Source organism: Pholis gunnellus (assembly GCF_910591455.1).
Source record: "Pholis gunnellus genome assembly, chromosome: 8".
Taxonomy (NCBI): domain Eukaryota; kingdom Metazoa; phylum Chordata; class Actinopteri; order Perciformes; family Pholidae; genus Pholis; species Pholis gunnellus.
In genome coordinates, this window is record NC_136534.1 from 8,406,627 (window position 1) to 8,431,835 (window position 25,209).

Sequence of the window (25,209 nt, forward strand, 5' to 3'; positions counted from 1 at the left end):
CACAGCTTGGAGCTTTGGAGATGAACTTCTGAGGAAACATCAGAAGCACTGGGACCAACACGCCCTCTCTATTTAACCTCACTTCTCTGTGATCTCCTAACCATAGAGGGACACTTCTCCATCAACAGATGACACAAACATATACAGCATACTTGGTGCAATGAACTGAGTGTAAAGAGTATACACTGCAAACACCAATACATGCCTGTTCTATCTCGGCAGAGGCAGGCGCGAGTTATGCAGGTTAATACTCCCTGTGTTCCCACCAGCCCAGGTAATTTTGTTATTCCGTTTGTGCCCTCTGTCTACACCCACCCCTGTCTGCTGTACATAATGGTCCCAGCCCTGAGAGGAAGCAGGCATTTACTTATACAAAACCTTGAGGAAATCCCTACCAATCCTCAGGGCTCACGTTCAGCAGCGCCCCAAAACACAAAGGCTATGCAAATCTGCCCAGCCCGCGTTTATCTACCCTCGGTTTCCGTTTGCACCACGGGAAACCAGCATTGTGCCGTGCGTGGCGATTATCGCATGTAATTTACATAGAATACGCACAGGAAACAGTGCACTGATCTCTAACAAAGCAGGCAAGAGTCTCTATCGGCTCGGCAGCTATCTGACGGCACAGCAAAATTACAGGTTTAGCTGTGGGGTATTAAACCTACAAGGTGTTTTTTTATTTCTGGTGTGCAGGGAACACTATCTCCTCCAAATGTTGCTTGTTTATCTGCCTTGTTTGTTTTATAACCCAACTCTAGCAGCCTCTTCCCGAGGAAGCTGCATCTTCAGCCGGGGCTAATCTACCCTCTGCCTGTGTTTCCTTTGTCACTGAATCCATGTATCAACACAGCGAGGTGCAGCCAGATCGAGGAGGTGCGTAATTGCACAAAGACACTCGCGCTAATATAGCCGGGGAGAGTGAGCGTGCGTGTGACTGACTCAGCCGACACAAGACATGTTGTGAGTGTGAGGAATGGAAGTCATAACACTGCAGCATGGCGTCATCCATACAAAGGCTGGCACTGTAAGTACTCTATCAGGGTCTTGAGACATGAGGGCGAGATGGGAGATCAGATTCCCAATGCTTTACCTGCAGGGCTGCCCGAGGAAGAAAACCCCACAACTTGCTGGCGGTCATCTAGAGGTCATTGTGCACAAGGGATCACTTTCAGCTCTCGCTGAAGCTAAATGTTGAGGTCGTGGTGTACATTGAACACGGCGTAAGAGAACACAACAGCACACAAAGCAGAGACAAGAGAGCGGAGGACTTGACTTGAGACGACGTAGAAGCTGATTGATAAGTCAAATACGGTGCAGACATCTTCTGACGTGTTCTGCAAGCAACTACGCAAACATTAATTTTAGATGAGAACAGAGTAAATGAAGCGGAGAGGCGGAGGTTTTCTGCACTAAACTACATTTGTTTCACTGACTGACAATCACACACTCGGTTCAGCTGATAAACGCTAACAAAAAAATGACACTTTATCCTTCAATGTTGCTTTATCTGAATAAATCTGCTCAAACGTGGCATGTAGTGTACACATGTGAGTTGGATTGTGGCCCTGATGAACGATGCAAGCGATGCACGCTCACCAATTGACCAATTTGTGTCTGATAGAGAAGGGGGAGAAAAGGGACAGCTTCATGCTCATGTATCAAATGAACAGTTGTGTTAATTATTGGTTGCTTCAGTGAGGCCGGTCAGGAGGCTACTTCAGGCAGCACAGACACCCATCTGATTTTGTTCCAAGACAGGCGAAAGTACACTGCCGTCATTAATATAACACTGATTCTTTCAGAGGGCCCTCCGAAGGCCAGTCACAAGCCTAGCATGAGTTCCTGGCAGTACAATAGCCACCCTTACAGACTTATCATCCCCGTCATCTTCATTATATTAATCATCAGCAGTATGATGTGGCTCAGTCATCAGTTATAAGTATGACACCAGTGACTTTTCCTTTTTCTCTTAAAATGTTGTACACGTAAGTTGGCCTGCTGTAGAACACCAACAGTGAGACAAGGGCCTTTTGGATCTCCTCCTGCAATGCTTCAATACAACCCCCCCCCAAAAAAAACAAGAAATCCTGTTACACTGCTCGGATTTAATATGGGTATGATCGCTTTAATCGTCCGCCAAGCAAACGTTATAGAGTGGAATTTTATACATGTTGAGTTTGGTGCACCACCGTGACAAATGAACACACAACCACAAATGGACGACTGTTAACAACTGCTTTGGGGTTTATTTTACAATTGAGAAAGAAATGAAACAAACTAATCGTTGCTAAAAAGTTTTTTTTTTTTTTTTTTTTACAATATTGTCGATAAAACATTGAAATGTATAGTCATTGTGCATCGCTTATTTATTTTCCACACCATTTCATGCATCAAATTGGATGCAAGTATAATTAAAGTCATTTCTGTAAACCAAGCCAAAGAAGCTAAATTTGTATTTTCTTTAAAAAAAGGACATTTTGTAGCTCTACAGCATATATCTATATACACCATCTGTTTTTATTTTTTATCATTTTTTGTATATAAAATGACAATATAAAAGTTAGAGAATGCACACACCTTAAGATACAAAGAATGTTGAGCCGTTTCAAATGGTAAGATATGTCTTATGGAGTACTGACATTTCACTGGTAATCATTTACATGTAACGGACTGTTCTCTTTACAGTTGAATAAAGCCACACAATTTAGAAAGAGAATGTTGTAACAAACCATACAACTGGAAAATTGCTATAAGGTGATACTTCACAACAAGGAAAGGTTTTTTGAGCAAACTTGCATACTGACGGCCATTCATTTTCACTGATTGACTCGTAACCAGAAGCAGCATTTCAGTTTTTCCAAATGTTCACGTGATCTTTTTTCTAATACACTGACAGATTTATGAGCAGGCCATTCATCATCAGAAACATTGCAGTGACAGGAACCCAAAAAAGGAGAAGGGGGAAATGATGGTCCTTGATCTTTTAAAATCTGACGGATTTTGACAAATGCAAGATATTTCAAAACATGTTCTCTTTACAAATTCAGAATTCAACTGTCTAAGGTGCTACTTCAGTCTTTCAGGGTATTCTTTCATTCTTTTGGTGTATACATTTAATTTTCACCTTCTTCATATCAAGTATTTTACAGTTTTCTCTCCCACCAATTCTTTTCCCACTCGCCACTTTTACCATTGAAGCAGTAGTTGTATTTTTGCCATGAAAAGATTAAAATCTTGTGTTTAACCTCGATTCACTAAAATACATGCACAGATCAGACAAATAGCATATAAATATATTACAAAATAAGTGTAAAAAAAAAGTTTGGCAAAACAAAAACAAATCAACATGAAAAGACATGGTCCAGTCAGGCAGTTATCACAACAAAAAAAAAATATAATAAGACCGATTTTTTTCTGGCGGCTCAGTTCGGCCCAGTGCAGTAACTGTGAACAATGTCATTTTAGTGCAATGAAATTCTAGTCAGTTCCACAGCTGTCAGTCTCTACGCTCAGCTCGAGACCCCGCTTAAACCTTCTCCATCTTGTCTAGCTTCTCCAGTTTCTCCAAAGCATTGACGTACACCAGGTGGTCCTCTGGAGACTTGCCGTGGGTCTTGCTGAGGTGCAGTTTGACTGCGTGTTTGCTGACGAATGTCCTATTGCAAAGTCTGCACTGGTACACAGAGCTTATGTCGTCCTCTGCCGTGGTCAAGGCTGACAGGGGGCTGCCGAATGTCATTTTGTCTGTGATCACCTTTGAGGCAGCCTGCTGCTCCCGAAGGTGCTCAGTTGACAGTTTGGACAGGTCCTTCAAGCTGAAGCCCAGGTGAGACTCCAGGTGGCCGATGTAGGAGGAAGGAGTCCTGAACTGGGAGGCACAGTCACCACAGAGGAACACGGGCTGGCACGAGTCCATGTTCTTGAGAAACTTGGTGCCCCCAGTCCGTCTCAGCTGGTACTTGACATTAGCCAGCCAGTGGGATATGGTGGTCATGGAGAGGCCTGTGAACTTACAGATGTGGACCCTTTCCTGGGGGCCCAGGTCAGTCATGGCGAAGCGGCCCTCTGAGGTCTCCCTCAGGCTGGAGACAAACTGTGCCTGGAGGATGAGGAGGTGCTGGGGATTCCAGTTGGATTGCCTCCCTTTCTTCTTCTGCACTGGAGAGAGGTCGTCCAGGGCGTCCTCAAATGCACTGCCATCGGCATCTGACTTCTCTGAGATTGAGGAGGGAGTTGAAGATTTGGGCGTCAGTCTCCCAGTGAGGTTCTTCACCATATCAGAAATGTCCATCAGAGCATTCTCTCTCAGAGGAGAGGAGACCGAGTCAGGGAGGGAAATGAGGGGTTTGTTACCATTTACATTGTTATTGGTCAGGAGCATACTGCTGCTGTTGTTATTGTTATTGTTGCTGTTCATGGTGGCCTTACTTTTACTAAGGTCTATGGGCTGGTCACTGTTTTCATACAACGGATAGTGGTTGATGGGCTCAGCTGGCTTGCCCTGAGGAGTTGGGTTGAAAGCTGGCTTATCCATCATGCTGTTGCTGATCTTGTAAAGCATAGATAGTGGGTCTGCGGCTGGGCTTACTGGTTTGGAGGCCTTACCCAGGTGTGTGTTCATGATTGACTGGAGTGCACTGAGAGGGTTGATGAAAGGACTTTCCGGTGAGTGATCGGTGATGATGCCAAGACTGTTGCCATTCGTTACCGGGGATTGGCACGCCTCAGAGCCGTTCTTTGAATGGTTGTTGTGGCCATCTACTAGGCTCTCTTTGGGCTCCTTCTTGCAGATGAACTCTGAATCTGCACTTCCCGGGCTTCTACTTCTTATACCAGATGGTTTACCTACAGAAAGGTCATTTGGAGATACTAATTGTTCTCGCTGCTCTCTTAGTGCAGGAGAGGGGGATTTTACTAGCGATGGGGGCCGGTATCGTTCCAGGCTCACCATCTTCTCCTCCTTTTCTTTCTTTACAGTGGCAGCTTTCCCTGTCACTTTCTCCACAAGCTCCTCCATGGCAGTGACATTGCTCCTGAGGGGGGCAGGGGAGGAAGGGCTCCGAGGCGAGTGGATGACTGAGCTGGGGTCAGTCACCATGCCTCGTAGCCCACTGTTAAACATCGGCTGCATCTGGACACTCTGGACCATTGGGGGCAGAATGGTAGCAGAGCTCTTCATGGCACCATGCAGCTGGTAGGCCGCATGAATGCTCGAGTAGCCACCCCATTTGGGTGTGCCTGTCTGGGCCTTGCTGATGGCACTGGATACTGTGTTCTCAAGGGATTTGAGAATATCTAAACCCCCCTTTGGTGCCTCCTCCAGATCTTCTTCTCTCAGGTATTTATATGACGTGGCGTTAGTCTCAGATTTCTCACCTGGGTCATCTCTCTCCTCCTTGATTTTTCTCTCCACTGGCTCACCGCCTTCGACTTTTTCATCTTCACCTCCTTCCCTCTTCTCCTCTGAGCCAGAGGAGAGGGCAGGTGACACTGGCTGTGACTTAACACCACTGGGAACGGGGAGTCTGGTGGTGGTCGGTGGCAGTGGGATAGACTGAATCTTTTCTTCCACCACTGGATCAAAAACCAGCTGTTTGCCTTTCTTGGATGCAGAATTTGTAACCTTCAAAAAGTGACCTGTAACCATCATGTGGGCAGTCAGCTGTTGCAGTGTATCATGAGAGCTCCCACACTCCATGCATTTGAGGATCTGGGCTTTACGAGCTTCAAACTGCCATGTGTAGCTGGCCCCATTCTGGTAGCCATAGCGGTTGTTTGGCGTAACATAGGGGTTAGCTGCGGATTTTGTATCTTTGCCAACCTCCCCAAGAGATACATTACCACCACCACTACCAGCATGGACAGAGTCTGGGGAGCATGGGGAGACTATAGCATCATGGATTGCTCGCTTTTTAGCAGAAGTGGACATTAGTTTAGTGGCCAAGGCTGGCATTGGTTCTTTGAGAGGCACTTTCTGGTAATGCTTGGTCTTGATCATATGAACGCTGAGATCTTGCAGAGACTCGAATGAGTGGCCACAGTACATGCACTTCAGCACCTTCTGGGCATCCTCTTTCCCCTCCATCTCCATCAGGGAGCGCTTGCGCGGTTTGGACCAGCGCTTTCCCTGATCCTCCTCTTTGTCCTTGTTGTCATCTCGATAGTGGCCCGTCTCGTTCATGTGGACTGTTAAACCCACTAGTGTGTCATAGGCACCGCTACAGTCTTTGCAGCGGAACTTGCTTGCACCAGTGAACACAGAACCATACAGCTTGTTGTTCTGCCGGTAGAGCTGCACTGTGCTGAAGAGGCTGGGCTCTGGTAAAAGGTGGTAGGGGTTCTGCTGAAAAGTTTTGGCAAGTGCTGCCTGGTGCCAGTCATAGGCTACACCACCACCATTACTAGCCCCACCACTGCTGCTCCCACTACAGCTGGTTGCACTATGGCTGCTAACAAAGCTACCTGCTGTGCCATTAGTGCTGCCACTTGCGCTGCCTGTGTGGTTGACAGTGGTGCTGGAGCTTCTGCCGTTATGGTGACTGCTAGCCATGTTGACCCCACTGCTCTTGTTTGTGGTCGTAGTTATGGAGACAGAAGGAGTAGAGGCGGGCTCTGGAGTGGTATGGGCACTGTTGACACTGCCAGCTGCAGCAGGCTTAGATTTCATGATGTCCATCGTGATGCTGGACCAAGAGGCATCTGAGATGAGGTTTGCATAGACGGCTTTCATCTGTGCCAGGCTATCCTGGAGAGAAAGGCCGTTGTTGGGGCGGAAGGGCAAAGCTGTGCCTTCCCTCTCCTGACCGTCCCTGGAAGAGGTGCTCTTGAAGTCCGTCAGCCGGTCGCTGGCATCACTGAGGGGAGACCCGTATCCAGCGTCAGGGTTAGTGCCATTGCTGAGTGGAGAGTCTCTGTAACTAGGTGGCTGGCCTCCGTCCACATCTTCCTCTTCCTCGTTGCACAGAAACTCAGTGTCCTGGCCGTCTAATGAGAGGCCATCATCCTGCATGTGCTCTTCCTCATCGTGATCGCCCGCCTTGAGCTCATCTTCGGGCATGTACGCTGGAGAGAAAGAGAGCAAGAGACAGAGGACAAAAAAGGGGAGAAAAGAAGAGGAAGAAAAGAGGTCAGCTCAGTGAAATTAAAGATTTACAGCACACCAACAGGAGCGCTGTCAAAATAACATGGAATGAATACTCAATGATGGGAAATGTAGGCTTTTACTCTCATCCAATGATAGTGTGTGTATGCATGCATGAATTTGTGTGTATTTCACACACATGTGGCTCTGAAAGCCAGTGGTGAAAAAAGCCTCCAAGGGAAAAATAAATCACTGAGCTTCTGACAGTTGTCCTTTTCCTTCCCAACTCCCTATTCCTCCACACATGCCTCATGTTCCCCAGGAAATGACTGGCTGTTTGGCCTTGTTAGCCAGCTGCATGCTTGCATGTTCAACTCCCCCTTTCTCTTTCTTTCTCTCTTCCCCAAGCTTTATTGCATTTCACTGATCCAGTGAGTGAAGTTCCGCTCCTCACATGTTCAGGTTATGCAACTGATCGGGGAGGGAAAGAAACAAAACATTAATTTGGAAACATTGCAGCTTTTCCCAACCCACTCTGATGCGCTGAAGGTCATTTTCATTTGAACTAATAAGCAGGAACTGGCAAAACAATGGTACTTGAATTGAGAATGCCACGATGATTGTTGCAGGAAGGAGTCTGGGGCATAAACAAATACTACTACTGTTCTGTGATCCAATATGGCATGGGCAATGCTCAACGAAAATACGTTAAAAGAGGAGAGTGAAAGGGAACTAAACAAGGCTGAGGTGTAACAGGTTTACCAATAAAACAAATAAAGGCAAATGAGATAGAAGGCTAGACCATGTGTATGTATCTGTGTGAGTGTGTGTTTGCATGCTAGCGAAGAAACAGCAGGCATCAGTAAGTAGGAGAGACAGGAGGTGGTTCGGAGGAGAACAAGTAAATGAAAAGTAGATGTGAGGGAGAAAGAAAAAGTGAGCAGGAGGTGGTGGGTTTGGTGGGCGGGGAGAGTGGGTGCGAGAGAAAAGGGAGAAAGAAGAGAGACAGAGCGAGAGAGGGGGTGAGGCAGGCAGGGAGACAGGAAAGACGGCCCCCTAGCTTCTTCCTTTATCTCCTTCCTGCATGGTGAGATGTGTGTCCTAGATGCCAGTATCAGTCTCTCCTGATGAAACAGATGTGCTGTCAGCTTCAAACGGCACGCTAACCTGTCATATCATAATCTAAGTGGACATAATACCTGATATATATACACTGGCAACATTTACTGCTGCCTGAGAGGAGATGGGTGGAGGAGGTGGGGGAGGTGAGCAGCTGCACCGTCGACTGTGACTGCGTGATGATGTGCGTGTGTGTGCGTGCGAGTGCCTTCAGTAAGTGCCTGTTTGCCAAATGCGTGTTCGCCTGCATGCTCACCTCTCCATGCCGATGAGTGTGGTTTACGCACTCTGCAGCTCATACATGCTTGCTCTTACAGTGCAAACCTGAGCCCAGCAACCATAATATTGCCTATAAGTCTGAGTTCGCTGTGTGCTACTGATACACCCCTCTCCAAATGAGCAACATACTCCCCTAACGCCTGACAGGATTTCAGTGAAATGAGAGCACTACAGGAGAACCTGGCTGCGCTTCAATCCCACTGACAGACTGAGACCGAGACAGTTTCTAAAACTCCTGAAAATCCCTAACACAGCAGATTAGCATTACGTGCCGTACTCTCTACAACACATCTGCAGAGTGTCTTCTGTTACAGTGCCTTCCCCCTCGCTAACCCTCTTCCAGAACACTAGGCTATCATTATATATCAGCCATTTAATATACAAAACATCCTGCAGACGGCTATCTGTTCTTCACAAACCCACGAAAACAGAGCAAACATACAGTAGGAATTACCTATGTGAGTCAGTCACAACGGCTGCAGCCAAAAATTAAATAAATAGCTAAACCCCGATAGTCTTCAGTGCTTAATACATACACTCACACACATACACACACACACACACACACACACACACACACACACACACACACACACACACACACACACACACACACACACACACACACACACACACAGAGAGACAGCAGGAATGAGAAGCAGCAGATCAGAAATATCACTGGGTGAGTGACAAAACACAGACTGCAGCAGGGAGGGGCTTTCGAACAATGAGCAGGTCGCCAGGGAACCCTTTGACGATCCCTGTCAATCAATGCCTGTCCTGCCATGTTGTCATGGAAACAACAAAGAGGGAGATATCAAAAGCACACAGACAAAAGACTGGCAGACACAGACATCTGTAAAAATCACAGGCGGCAAGTGGACGGTTTCGCAAACCATAAATGTACAATATTAGTGATGAAACGCGGCAAACGTTAGACTGAAATAAATTATCCCCCCAATCTCTTTTGAGAGGCTGCATCCATTCTGACAGGATGCTAAAATCTAAAGCGTGAGGAAGGAGAAATATCAAGAGCTACATATAAACTCTATCTGTTCAATCACTGCAACTGGAAGATGTGTGATTCTGACTGGCGGACAGATTAAGCTCCTTCTCTCGCCCTGGACACGCATATGCGGAGCAACACCAGCAGCAAGGGGCGGGCTCGGGAAGGGGCAGGGCTTGCGTGCCCGTCCCTGGCGGTTTGGTTTGCAGAGTGGGTGATGGCTGTGAGCAGGGCCATCTGCACGGGCGCCAAAGCGCCTGTCACTTTTGCTCGGGGACGTGCCGCCATCAAGGAGACAGGCGGCAGCGTGGCCAGGATAGCACTGCAGACTCACTGTCAGAAGCAGCAGCGATCAAGCCCCGCCACCAGCCACGCCAGATCACCGACAACACGCACCAAGGAAGCAAGAATTAGCATCCGACCGAGTGTATCACTGAACTCCGTATACCTACACATATGGTTAATACACTGCTAACAAAACGGGGATCTAGAATATGTTAAGTACCAAAAAGGGTTTTGCAGAAGCCTCTTCAGGTGTTGTACTGAGCCTTTTTAAAAATGCATACTGCACAAATGGACTGGCATTCACACATTATGGTGCTGCAAAGGCTATCAAAGGTTTTTCATGTAGGCTAACAGAAATACTTTGGGGCGACAAAAACCTTTATTTGATTAGAGATGAGAGCTCAAGTGTGCGCTTTGTTCTGCATCTCTCAATGAGAGAGTTCCTGAACGACTACCACAACTGAAGCACCCTTGGTTCTGATTTGTACCTTACACATAAAAAGATCAAAGAACGCTACATGTTATTACAGATTTCGCATTCGCAATCTGTGTTCAGGTTTGTGCGTTTAACATTCAAAAACAGAATTACCCCGACCAGAGCTGAGCGCGCGCTGAGTCCTGCTTTGCGGAACAGACGACGCTTTGATATGTTTTTGTGATGAGAGGACTGTGGTGAACGCCCTGTGTCCTGCCTCGACACAACACTGGGCCTCGCGATGGGACAACATTGTCGACCTAAGCACGGATCATCTCTCAAACATTCTCCCTCACACGCGGCCTGACTTTGTGTACGGCTTGATTTTTGTAAACGATACCAAAAGAAATACAACCAGCGGACACGTCAGTATTTTGGCAAGGAGCAAAGCAGAAACATATCACTCCTTTTCAAAACTTTGTCGGTCTTTCTCCGCCCTACACGTGTTTTTTTCGTCTTCTCCCTTTGCTTTGCCTGAGAGTCTGCTGGTTGTTAAATCAATAAAACTCTCTGTCAGGCTCGCGGAGCTTCACCATTTGGCCGATGTCAAAGCCAAACAAACCAGATAAGAAAGGCAGAGAGGCGATGAAACGAGGGAGAGGAAAAAGAAGGGGATGAGACCAGTCAGCCTCCCCTCACCACCACCTCCACCACCGCCTGCCCCATTTCTCCAACACCCCTCCTTCTATTTATTTACACACATTTCTTTATTTATTTGATGTGAGTTTGGGAAGAGGGGGCAATCACGGCAGTCATTTGCGGCACTAATGTCCAATCACAGGCCCCTTCACTCATGTGATTTAGGCAGTGTAGGAGTGGGTTCGCAGCAGAGAATGGAGGAGAGGGGTAGGTGGCGGGTGAGGTGGGGGGGCAGAGGCCGTTTAGGCCGGCCCCTAATAGGAAACTGGCAGTCTTATTCCTTCCCCAGATTCTGTTTGTCACCCCGCTCTCCATTACGTGCCTCTCAACCCTGATGGCTTTGGACAGGAGCTGATCAAAAAGCCATCGCTTGACCTACACGCCGTGGCAGAACGAGACTCGCGCCCTGCACAGGGAGAGTGGGAGAGAGGGAGATGAGATAGACGAGGAGGGGGGGGGAGGAGAAGGAGGGGTGTATGTCAGTGTATGCGCGGAGAGGAGAAAGAGGAGGGAGGTAGGGAGGGAGGAATGAGGAGGGAGGAGGAGGGGGGTGATAGCTCTCGGACCGGGACAAGAGGGCTGTAAATAAAATGACATTATTATTTCCTCTGTCCCGTCATGTAGAAAAGCCAATTATGGTAATGCTGCTGCCGGCGTGTCAGAGGGAATGCTGGGATGTGCTTCCCGTGAAGCGGCTAACATGAGAGCAATGCCCTGATCAGGAACACAGGCCTCAGTTTGACAAGAGACTATACAGATAGGGGGAAGAAGAGAGAGAGGGAGAAACAAGAGAGAGAAAGAGATATGAAGCCAATAACAAAGCAGCATCTGGGCCTTGTTTTCTTAACGCATAGTTATTAAGCTATCTGCAGGAGAAAATATATTTTGAAAAATGTACCCATAAGACCTGACAAAATGAAGTTTGTGGATCCACGGTCTGAAGTGTATTCTCACCATTTACTTGATATTACCCTGACACTATTTCATTCTCACTGCTCCAGTCACATATTTAAAACATTTCAGTTGCGGCGAGTTGTGGTTGATTTTGTGAAAATCAAAATCAACAAGCAACAAAACAAACGCGAGAGGAGGCGTGCCGTACAGAATCTTATTAAAGTGCAGCTCCTTGATGTGAAAATGATTGAGAAGCCCGAACTCAAGAAAAGCTATCAACCTGAAAAGTTCAGGAGTTCATGAATTATACTCTGTCACACCTCAAAATTTGACGAGATGAATTATGCAAAGACGACGGCGAGAGCGCCGGATATTGAGGGTGAAGGCGATCATTTACTTTGGAAGCTAATTCGTTCTCATCTCATCTCAGGCTTCTCCAGGTATCCCGTTCGTAAAAAAATCCTCTGACGCTTGATAGGGGGGCTCTCCTTAAAATAATTCCTCAGCTACCTTTCTCCTTTCACCCCCCCCCCCCCCCCCCTCCATCACCCCCTCCTTCTGTTCTCCTCCTCCTCCTCCTCCTCCTCTCTCCAGCCTTGCTCACATGCCCACATGGGCCCCTCCCGAGCGGAATAATGGGAGCATATGGCCTAGGCAGCACCTACACGGCCTTAAATAACTGCTGCAGCATTCCAGCTCGCTGTACCAATTTATCTCTCACCCCTCCTCTCCACCCCCCCCCATTTCAAAACACTTCGAGCCTGAGTTGAGCTCAGCAAGACGGTGGCGGATGGGACATGTTGTTCTTGAGGCACGTAGCTACATAATGGACTGACGTAGAAAGTGGAGTGAATGTGAAGAAGTGCTGCGCAAACAGGATTAGTGGGGAAATTCTGTATTATTGATATTCATTGAGTCCACCACAAGCCTTTCCGGTGATCGTTTGCACTGGTGGCTCCATGCAAACACTCCGAGTCATTTTGAGTTACAGTTGCCCGGCTGCATTATGTAAAGTCACAGCGCTGCTCTTTTAGAGAGCAGTTTGTTAGCGCGTTTTGCTTTGCAAGCGGGATGGCGATGTCAGTTTGCCTGCCAGTCTGAGGTCTAAACCTCGACAACTACTGAGGTGGGACAGAGTCTTCCTGGACTCTGAGGGACTGTGGTTCAGGTACAATGCCTTCATCAGCTATTGCCGTTTGATGACCGTTTCGGGGGAAGATATCGATCAGCTTCTCACGTTACAAGGCGCTTTGAATAAAGGTATCAGCTAAAATGTGCACACTACAGATTGATGTGTGGGCATTATTGTTCTGTAAAGTGCGGTGGGGTCAGAGGTCAGGCAGGTAGCCAGTGCTAAGCTGATACAGGTCATGCTCTCATGTAAACATATCAATATGGCCCACAGACATCCTTCTATCTGACCTCTAGAGAATGATATATGGATTGATGGGGAGGCCTAGGTGCAAGTATTTGTGCATACGTTTGTGTACGGGCAGGTGTAAGATCCAAGAGGCATGTGGGCAGGTTTGAGTGTGTGTGTGTGGGTGAGTGAGAGACAGTGAGTGTGAAAGGTGCTGCTGTTTTATTTATAGAGTGAGCGCTATTTATACCCAACTCAAAGATCAGTTCAGAGAAGCAGCTTGTGGGCCACAGCCAAGATCACTCTCCATTACCGTGCATGCACAAAACCCAAGTCACACACACAATCACAATATACCAGAGATGGGGCTGCAAGCACAATCGTCTGCGCTTTTTACACATGCATGCAGCAACAACACGGGGAGACATTTACAGTATATCCAGCCAAGTGTTAGTTGGCGAAGGGGTGGCAGGGTGAGGGGGGGGTTGAGCCCACACTGACTGACTGAGTGTTCTTCATGGAGTACAGCAGGCTTTAACATGCTGGCGGATCAATACAGTGAACCAGCGCCAATCGATTGCAATTCATCTGGCTTTTTTTTTTTTTCTTTTTAAATTTCATTCTCACCCACTCACACTGCGCACTGTGCTGCTGCTGCTGCTGCTGTCCTGCGAGGCAATACATAAATAAACATGCACACGCGTGTGTGCATGCACATGAACACACAAACACGTACACACACAAACACACACACCTGTGAGTGGCTGGAACGATTGCACCCTCCATGCAAACGCGGGTTCAATAAACCCGTATGGAATTTATTTATTTTTATTGAGCATATCAGCCCATCCTGGTCTTCTCTGCATAACAAGGCCTGTATAATTAAACCATAAATTTCAGTGCGCTCCTTTAATTACCACAGACAATGTCAGGAGGCAGCAGAGTAAACAAATGGCTTTGAAGTGAGCAAGAAAAAAAAAAATACGCTTCGACACAGCAATGGAGAAGCTGTTCATTTTGGTGGGGATGTTGTTGCACTTGAAAAGGATGAAATGTTCAAAAGAGTGTGTGTGCATGGGGAGTACAGTATGTGTTTTCTTTTCCCTCCTGTCTTTTCTAAGAATGCTTTTGAGGGATGCAGGTTTGCTGTAGAGTGAATGGAGGAATAATCAGTGCGAGTGCATCGCTGCAAGCATGACAACGTGCAAATATGTATATTTGGACGAGCGCGGCACGCCTGCGACAACTAATGAAGTGCGTTAGGAAGTGTGTGTGTTTGCCTGTGTGTTTAAGGATTTGTTTTTCCTGAACATACGGGGGTGCGTTTGTTTCTATATGTATTGTAGTGGCAGCCAGGGGTTCTTGTCCCTCTTGACCATGACTGGAGACTGTGCGTCCTACAGTGTATATGTGTGCTTGTGTGTGCACGTGTATTGTGTGTGTGTGTGTACGCTTTAGGTCAATGTCAACACACAGACCTGCTTCCCAGCAGCTTAGCTAATTACACAAGAGCCCCGAAGGCCACTTAGAACAGGTTAGCTAATTAACAAACAGGCTGATTGCAGATTAATTGAGAGGTGTTCCTAATCTTCACCCCTAAACGCAATGACAAATGCTAACTGGCGCTAATTAGGCCGGTATGGAGAGTCGAGAGTGGAGGTTGTATTTACAGTTACCGTCGCTCATATGGACGTGTGGCGTACATCCAGCTACCTTTTATAGATCTGCCAAGCAAATAAAACTCCAGTGAAACTACTTGGATGCAAAGATGTGAACGGGACCGTTCAGCCCTTTTTAGGCTGCTCCCAATCTAAACAGTCTAGGTGTGTATTTTTAAATGTATTTTAAATGAGTGTGCTAATTAGCTCTTTGGTGTTAGTATAATTCTTATTATTATCAGTTTTGGTAGTAAACAGTAGTGAATTATTTTATTTATTGCTTGTAATTTTTGCTATTCAGGCTATCATATTTGTTTACTTTTACTTTAGTTTGCACTGCTTCTAATATCAACATAATACTTATCATGATTGCTTATATACTGTAATTACTATTATGTGTCCTCTCAGTTGGAGCTCTTTATTATATTACATCTACAGTACACATTTCAGCAATCTCCCGGTCTAAGCTCCGAGCTACCTGTGATGATAATGCCCTGCAATTTCTTTGAAAACGCCCCCTCACATGTTCACTAAATGCAGTGTTCAGACTATAATGTTTGCAGTTGACCTTTCAATGTGTATTTGTGTGTGTGTGTGTGTGTGTGTGTGTGTGTGTGTGTGTGTGTGTGTGTGTGTGTGTGTGTGTGTGTGTGCAGGATTTGGGTGCGTTAACGTCTGCTCCGACATGAATGTTGTGCGTAGATCATGAAACCTGAAACGGCTTCAACACAATGGGCTACGCTGGATTACAACGACGAAATGAGGAGAAATGGGCTCCTCAGCAGGGATCTGAACCAGCACCCATCTGTGTGACGCTGACCTGCCAATAGAAAATATGCCCCCCCCCCCCCACACACACATACACACACAGTCAATCTTGCAATTTTCACAGCCACTAAAACTACTCCCAAAGGCCCGACTTCTTCCAACTTCCATCTGCCTGGATTCATTTATCATACAGCTCCCCTGTCTATCACACACACCTGTGCCTTTTAAGTCCCCCCCCCCCCGAACAAACACACACACTCTCAAATTCCACCTGGCCCTTTTCAACCTCCGACCCCACCCTCACCCCAGTCTCCCTCCCTCCTATAATCCTTCCTTCCATCCGTCGACTCCTTCTCTTCCTTCTGTCTCCTACAACACCTGCGCTTTTAAATCCCCACATCAGGATGCGTCGCTTTACCTGAACACACACACACGCACGCACATTGCCTGTAAAACACACAAGCTGGCACATACAGGTAAACGCCCTAATCCCAGGAAACACACGCGAACATGCACAAGTATGTACAAACACACACACACACACACACACAAAAACACACACACTGTCCCTGACGAGACAACAGCCAGCAGCAGCTGCTTCCATCGCCTAGCAACGGCCAGCCTGATAGATGACCCAACGATGGATAATTACCGTAAATCACCACAGCTCACACACTAAAGGAGAGAGAGGGGCGAGAGAGAGAGAGAGAGAGAGAGAGAGAGAGAGAGAGAGGGCTGGGACTGATCATGTGTGCACTAATGCACCTTGATGATTATAAATTCATCTGCCTTTTAAAGCACACACACAATATTAGAAATGCAGACCCAACACACGAATGCACAATTCATTCACTCACAAAATAAAACTGCATTTATCTGCGTGGACACGTCTGCGTGAATACAAATGTGCGTGTACACTTTGTTGCGTTTACAACACTCAGCTGCGCACACACACACACGTTGTCGCTGTAATCTGACACCGCAGGCCCCGCCTCCCTACAGAGGCGCTTGCCTGTCACAGATTCACCTCGTTTACACAGCAGCACCAATCAAAGGCCAAGCGGTGCTGGAGGGTGGGTCTAAACGCTGCTGTGTGGAGCGGGGAGTACGGCACGCTGAAATAAATGAGCTGATGTCTGACAACGTATTATTGATTTTTGGTCAGTGTAATAAATGATGATGTTAAACAGGCTGCACCTGAAAGTTCCCCTGAATATGACTTCTTTTACTGAAGTAAAAAGAAGTCATAACTTAAATTGATTCCTAATAACTTGTCGTAAATCTTCTAACCCTCCACTGACGATGGTAAAACACATTTGCATGTCATGCCCGACTGACACGCAGTCTGAGTTCCATGTATTCTAAATTTAGCAAACATGATAAACTACCTCCAGAAGTTTTCAAATAATTGCACTCCGGACAAAGTTTACTCGAAATTATCAACAGATCTTCAATATGCACACGCAGCTGCTCCATTTACTTCCCCTTCATTTTCTGCTCTCCCAGACACGCAATCTGTCCCTCTCTTTCCCTTCTTTCTTTCCTCGCTCACCCCCACCTCCCTCCATCCGTGCCTCCCTCCCTGTGCGAGTCCTGGCTGCTGCAGACATTTGATCTGGCTGCCTTGTGATAGATTGACAGGTAATGAGGAGGTTGAAGGGGCGTTGGAGACAGGAGCAGGTGTTCAGCACAGTCTTTTTGGCCAGCACTAAGCTGCCATGTCCTTCACTGCTGCACCGCACCACTCCGCTTCCTCCCTCCTTCTTTCCTTCCTTCTTTCTTTCTTTCCACCCCCCCCCCCCCTCTTCCTGAGAGAAGAAGACTATGCAATCCATCACTCGGTGACACGGTTGGACATGGACTGTCTTTATATGGGGAAAAACGCACGGGCTGAGGAAATAAATAGAGAAACGAACATTGAGTCCCGGGCTGGCAGCAGCAAACTAGGCCTCGGACTGATCGAAGAGAGGATGAGACTGATTTGGAGCATCCTGTGTAGAGGGTACTGACAACACTTCTATCATGCTAAAAAGATGTCATTATTATGTTTATCCCCTCAAAATGTAGCCTTGTCAGGTTAGGAAAGCCTCTGAAACAGCATTTCAATCATCACGCAAACTCTTGAAAGCCAAACTAATGATATTCCTTTAGATTTAGCAGCTCTGCTAGGACGGAGATTCAGGCTTCATTGCTGGATTTACACACTTAAGTTGGTGAGTAAATCCTCCCACACCACACCGAGGTGCATTTTCTGGTCAGCCACTTGAAATAAAAACATTACGAAACACAGACATATTGACCTGCTTTAGTCAGGCAGAAATCTTAGCTACATCACAGCAGAGGTGGGCTGGAATCCAACAAGAAGCCAACATCAGGAAAGATACAGTGTGCATCGGTCTGACGCTACACCTATCTTGAGTCATTCTACACTTTGACCTGTTTCAATCCTGCTGACATAGCGAAGCACCGCTGTGCATCACACTGCACCTCACAAACTAAGGAGGAGGCAAGTGCAGAGAGGAGGAGGAGGAGGAGGAGGACGATGATGAGTGGGAAGACAAAGCAGAAATCTGAGGATGTGGAGAAGAAAGGACAAGCTGAATCAGAATATAGGGTATGAGTGGTTTTAAATGTGCAGTAAACTTCACCGGCTTTGCTTCTAAGTGAGGGTGAATTGTTGCTTTGCTGTATTTTTGCATTGTTTTGGTTGCAGTTTATGGATGCACCGATACCTATACTGATATCGGTCCAATACGGACTCAAACAGCTGGATCGGGTATCAGTGAGAATAGGCTGAAACCTAAAGCCCAGGTATCGGTAAGAAAAAGTTGGATCGCGTGTACGTGTAAAAATATCAAGCAAAGCTAAATGTATGGACAAACAAGAAACATCTTGGTTATGAAGTCTTTAACCTGTAAATCATGACATGTTTAACCCAATATGACTGGAACTTGCTGATGTTGGCCTTGGTGATTTTTGATCCTAACTAAATTCCACTGTGTACTGGGACACTTTCTCTCCGTCAAATGTCTGTGTGACATATGGCAACGGGCTGAGGTGGAAACCAACGGCTCTGCTAAAGCTGCTACTGTAGCTTAGAAGAAAAAAAAAACACCTTTTTAACGCAGCGGGGCTGGAGCTTGTGTTGTCGCCATAGGAGCCAGAGGACAGACACAGCGGGGGGGAAACAAGGCTTGAGCCTGTAAATCCACTCCTCCAGTTTATTACCCAACATTAAAGGACATGTCACCCTCCTAAATCAGCAGGCCGAGAGGAGACAGCGGGGCTAAAACAGGGAGCATTTGCATGTTCCCTCAAACATTCCTGAGAGGTGAGCAAACCGCTCGACCACCTACCTACCGGTTATATCAACATCGTAGTTCAAACCATTTCAGATTTAGCACTGCATGATGGATGCCATCAGCTTGCTGTCATAAAGGACACTATCTGGAGCAAAAGTGAGGGTTTGGATAAGAAGTGAACCTCGTGTGTCCTGTTATCTCGGGTTTGTTTCCTCCAAACGGATTTAAACATCCAGCACCTGGCCAGACGTCTGACCAGCTTTCCCAGTTATTCACAGCGGTAAAAAATAAGAAAAGCTTCACCTGGACAGTCTTACAGACAGTTTAATTATTTCAAATAACGCCAGATAAGAGTGTGTAGAATTAAAGAGGAAGCCACCAAGCTTAAAATTAGCCTTTCCCAATTGTCACCCTACTCAAAGAGAACCTGTTTTCTGAAAAAAAAACGGAAAAAAAAACGTCATTGACGCGCAATCACATTCAAACACACTCGCCTGTCAGTTTAAAACTCTCCTACTCACACACACACACACAATGACACACTCGCACTCGCACACATAGACCTAACGTTGTCCAACACGCAAACAGACACTCTCACGTACACACTTTTTAAGCCCTCGCCTGGCATCAACTGTCACACAACCTGTCTCGGAGAACTAAGCAGAGACAGACGCTGTCAACTTAGAGTGCCTCAAATGCCCACATCCAGCAAGGCAGAGGAGAAATCAAGCCTGTCTCCCAGTATAATTTGCGCTAATCCTTCATGGGAGATAGTAAAGTCTACGGCATATCTGCCTAATAGCATCAGTCACCGGCAGGTTCTAATCTCATATTTAGACCCATTTCCATCACGGAATGACGACAAAAGCACCAGCACAAAGTGTGATTACCTTCTTATTTTTTTTTTTTACATTTCTGCATGACTTGACTCCTGATAGTGGTGGTGGTGGTGGTGGTGGGGGTTTAAAACCACGAGAAGCAAAAACTTTGAGGTACTTTTCTTAGTGGAGGAAGAAGAAAGTCATTTCAGGCAACTACAGAAGACAGGTAGACAGATGGGGGAAAAAAAGAGGAGTAAAGTAAGTGGCGAACTGTATCGGGAGGTAAAGAGAGTGAAAACCTTTCAGTCAAGAGCCTGCACACACTCAAACACTCACTTCGCGTGCACATTCACACACCCTCGTGCGCGCACGCCCTCGCACACACTCGCCTTTTCAAAGCGTTTTACAACCTGTGGTGTTTGTCCTGCTCTGCTGGCTGCTTTACCACGTGCATTTGAATGCCGACTGGAGTGCATCCCTCTCTTTCAGACAGCGCCATAAAAGACGACACACACAATGAGAGCTCTTTTCAGCCGAGTGGGGCTGCCTGGGGGCAGGGAAGCACCTCCAAAACCGCCACAGCACTTCAGCTCTCAGGGCACAATGAGGTGCTGAGCCCTTGATGCATAATAAGAGATTATTCATAAAGGTGACAAACAGAACAGAAACAAACTATACAACGTGTTTGGGATGAAAAGTCCTTTAGTTGCAGCTTTTTTCCTCTACAGAGAGTGTGGTGCATGCGTGTGCGTGTGCGTGTGCGTGTGTGTGTTTGTGTGTGTCTCTGAGGGTGACCTGGCGATTGCGGGGAGACAAAAAGAAGGGGGAGGTAGCGCAAGGATCCTAATGAAGCCGTAAATCAGAGTCCGATGAGAACAGGCTCCGAAGGAGGATCACATCACCGGAGATCAATGCAGACAGCTACACACACACACACACACACACACACAAACACACACTGACAAGAATAAAGACGAGAAACAGTCAGACGCAAGCACATGCCAGAATCCCCAAGTGAGGCAGACTTATGAAGGTACAAGCGAGTACATGAGCATAAGCACACACATTCATTCAACACACACACACACACACACACACTCTCATCTACAATCTATTAAAGTTCCTCCACGCCCCCCCCCCCCCTCCCCCCTTCCAGAACCCACCCACATGGGCTCAGGAGGCCCACCTCCTTGTTCAATCCCGCTCGTCTGAATAATATCGGCCGTGATGAATGGCGCCATAACTCTGATATCCACAATCAATCTCTGCTTTAAAGACACATCCATCTTCTGTAATGCTGACTGTGGGGGTAAAGGGGGGGGGGGGGGGGGGGGGGGGGGGCTAGGGGGGTGGTAGAGGGGTGCTCGCCTGACCTCCTAGTAGGGCGGCGTACGGGGGAGAGAGGGGCTCAAGGGTGCCGATGGAAAAGGGAAGGGGTAGTTGGGGGGCACTGAGTGATGTCTGTCAGCTCACATCTGGCTGCAAAAATAAATGAGGCTTATGAAGACAAATGAAAAGGGGCCGTCTTCCCGGTCCCCCATCTCCCTGACACACACACACACACACACACCAAAATGGACAGAGGAGGGAGGTGCACACACAAAGAGGAGCTGAATGGGAGCGGTGGGAAGAAATAGAGCCCGGTTTCTCTGCATCTCGGAGCTCTACTTCTCTCATTCTCGAGCACCCTATAAACACTGTTCAACGTACGTTTAGCGTCAGCATGAGCCGAGTTGTGTCTGAGTGCCAAAAATTGTGCTCCGGAGCTACGGCAGGACTGTGTGAAAGTGCTCGTTTCATTGTGCTTTGGCTAAACTTGGCTGCCCGTTACAATCAATGAAAAGCTTTTACTGCTCAAGAGCATTTACTCAACAGGAGAAGAAAAAAAAAAAAAAGGAAAACAAAGATATCAAAATGGCCACTGTGTGACTGAAACTCTCCGCCCTGAACTCAAACCTATGGCTGTGTTCACGGAGGAGGGGGGCGGGGAGGTATTTAGTGGGCTCGGGGTGGGGGGGGGGGTTCAAGAGTGAACTATCCGTGAACCTGTTAGACGGGTCACCCCTCAGTGACACAGCCGCTGAATATTCTTCTTAATGATGTACCACGTCTTTTAACCCCCGCAGACAAAGCAAGGAAACATTATACTGTCAGGGGGGCTCCCCCACTACCTCTTTTTTTTCTCCTTTTCCCCCTCACTCACTCTCTCCATCTCTGTCTCTTGTCTGCCCGCCACCTCGTGCTGCCCCGAGTTGGATTTTTAATTATTAAACAGTGATATTCACCCAAAGTTTTTCAGCCGTGCTGGCAACATACTCTTGTTTAGTCTGGTATTAGAAATGTCCTTGCATCTTATATGGGTGGCCATTAAAACCTGGCTGTGTTAACTTCATTTTAAAAGATATAAAACTTGTATTTATTCACCGCGATAAGATGTGCAGTGCTGGCTACCACATTGGTCTGGAATGACATGATTTTTAAAAATATATATTTCACAATAAATTCATGCCGATTTGACTTGATCTCTTCTAATTTGGTCGCACTTGCTCAAAAGTAACGCGCTACAAAATGAGACGTCGCCACGAGGCGGACAAGCAAGGCCTTCTTTACTGCCACTAAACACAGGCCAAGAGGCAGATTACAGTGTTCTTAAAGTCTAATCTGGCCATGGTGGAGGCGGGGAAGGGCACCCAGGTGAGATAGTTTATTGATTCTGCAAGCGGCTGGGATAGAGTTAGCCCCAGCAGGGGCCGACGATGGGGGTGGACGAGGGGGTTCGGATGAAAGGTGAGCCGATGATGGATGAGAGGAAGCTGGAAATGGAGTGCGTGCGGCGAGGTAAGACATTCAAACCAAAAAGTTGTGGATAGGCATGCCATGACAGGACTGACACAGTTTGCCATTGTAACTGACACATCGGTTGCAACAGGCGTTCCTTGGTTCCTTGGTACAAGCTGTTCTGCAACGTAATGCGTTTCTTAAACGGGCCCCGAGTGTTCAGTGCCGTGACCCCGCAGACCTCCGACTGGGGCCCGACCAGCCGGGAAAGCTGTAATCTCTCTGTCAAACAACTCTTCAGTAGCAGGTATAATGTGTGTGTGTATACACGTTTCCAGGCCACTAGGAGATCAAATGTATAAAAGTGATAGCAAACTAAGTAAAGAATGATGTCGATAAGTGGAAAGTGCTAACCACTATACTTTATATGGTTACAATAATAATTTAAACCAGTTCAACCAGATCAGCAACATCAAGACAACCTATTACCCATGAGGAGCACAACACACACACACACACACACACACTCACAAATGTCAATTCACTAATCCAAGTGGCAAAGCACCAAAACGTTAGTACTAAAGTGTTATTAATACCGTGATTCACTGAGGAATTTATGAATGACTGTGAAGAAGATTCTGTGTAGGTTGTTGAACTGTTAGCTTGAAGTAATTTAAATGCTTTCTTAATGTGATTTATTCTTTCAGATTTTTCTTTAAAACACAAACTGACTTTGGCTTTCATGTACAGCAAGTGCCTGCATTCAGTGGAGCAACACCGCATACATAAACACACTACAGACACACACACACACACACACACACACACACACACACACACACACACACACACACACACACACACACACACACACACACACACACACACACACACACACACACACACACACACACACACACACACACACACACGGCGGCTGTGTGTGAGTACAGGGAAGACAGAAAACATTACAGAGCCCTCTTTTTGGCACCAGGCAAAGCGAGCAGGGAGGGTGGAGGTGGTCAGAGGGGTGGGGGGGGGGACGGGAGGAGAGAAAACGAGGAGGAGAGTGAGCGGCGGGGGCGGGCTGAGGGAGTAGAGATGAGGGAGGGAGGGAGCGAGGGAGGGGAGGGAAGGAGGGAGGGTTGAGCGTTGGAATGAACTCTCTCAGGCTTTGTGGTGCACGTTTCCCAAGGCCCCCGCCTGGCCCCTTTGATAAATGACACATGTCATTCTGTCAGCTTGTGACACTGCAGCTGGGAGGCCCTGTGATGTATGGCTCTGCTGAAAAAGGAAATCACCCTTTTTCCCTTCTCTCGCCCCCTCCCCCCCCCCCCCCCGTTTCTGTCTCCCTCTCTCTTCCCTTCTTCCTCCCTCCCTCCTTCCCTCGGCCCGGGCTGAGTGCATGGCCTTTTTATATGAGGATTTAGGTTTCCTCTGGTTCAGTAAGCGCCCACCTCCTCCACCTCCTCCACCCCTCCACCCCCCCACCCCCCCTTACAGCGATGGCATGCACGCAGCCAGGTTGCGGCTGGTTTGTTCTGTCGTACACACACACACACACACACACACACACACACACACACACACACACACACTCACAGTGACACAGCTATTATGATGGTGTACAAAGCCGTAACCCGAGGAAAAAGGGGGCAACGCCACCTTGGAGGTGGATCCAGGATTTATGGCTAAAAGCCGAGGAAGTAAACAAAGTATGCACTTTTTAAGTAGGCAGGGGGAGGGGGCAGGTGGATAGGGGGCGAGGGGGGGGGGGAGAGATTCCGGTTGGGCAGGATGACTGGTGTCTCCCACTGGGTCATCTGTCATCCATGTGTCTGACTGGAGGACAGGCACACACAACTCTGGAAACATTGTGCGTACACACACTCCCACAGGAACTGGGATGAACTAAGAAAAGTATGCTCCACGCACTCACACTTACGCGGGCACATACTGTACAGATGCAGGCAGATAAATATTCACACTCGAAAAGAGATTTCAGAGCAAATACCCGCACTATCAATCTTCAGACGGTGGAAAAAAAACGAAAACAAAGACGCGATGAGATTTTATTTCACAGGGCAAATGAATGTAGCCAATGAGCTGCTCCCGCGAGGCCTGCCCTAACCCTCCCTTCCTGGCAGATTAGCCTATCACGGCATCCCATTGACCCCTCCACTCCATGCACCGCCCACGCAATGGGTGAGCCAGCACAGAGAAGACCAAGCTCTCTCTTTCCCTTTTTTCTTCGTCAGCATACACACTTTCTTACTCTCTCTCTCTCTCTAATCGTATCCTGGCTCTTTCATTTCCTCACTCTACCCTCTCTCTCTCGCTCTCTCTCTCTCTCTCTCTCTCTCCACACCCCCTCCTCCCTCTCTTTTCTCTCTCTACGGCTGACCTGTTATCAGCGCTCTAGAGATTTAACGGCCAAAAAAAACAGCCGAGCGTGAGTCAGGCGTGACGGAGGGACGTTTCCCAGTGTCGCCTCTCAATCTTTATGTGATCACACACACACACACACACACACACACACACACAAACACACACACACGCACACACACACGGACACTTCACACACCACTACAAGACAAACACATTGATTTGGAATCAAGCAAATGTCCAAATATCACCGCCGGCGGTTTACTCAGTGCGGCCCGGTAAAATCACGATGAGGTGATGGATGTGTTGGTATGAAATCACAGGAATGAGGAACAGGATCCAGGCCATTCAGCAGGGCT

The 25,209-nt window shown here is 47.4% G+C and overlaps 1 protein-coding gene across 1 annotated transcript in view; it reads right to left on the reverse strand.

Annotated features, from left to right (window-relative positions):
• Positions 1–2,221: 2,221 nt before the first annotated feature.
• LOC306699567 (teashirt homolog 1-like) overlaps positions 2,222–25,209 on the reverse strand; it is a 33,738-nt gene continuing 10,750 nt past the window's right edge. Inside the window, exon 2 of the mRNA XM_079164207.1 lies at positions 2,222–7,062. Coding sequence (XP_079020333.1) covers positions 3,527–7,062 — 3,536 coding nt within the window. The 3' untranslated portion in view covers positions 2,222–3,526. The remainder of the gene's footprint in view (positions 7,063–25,209) is intronic.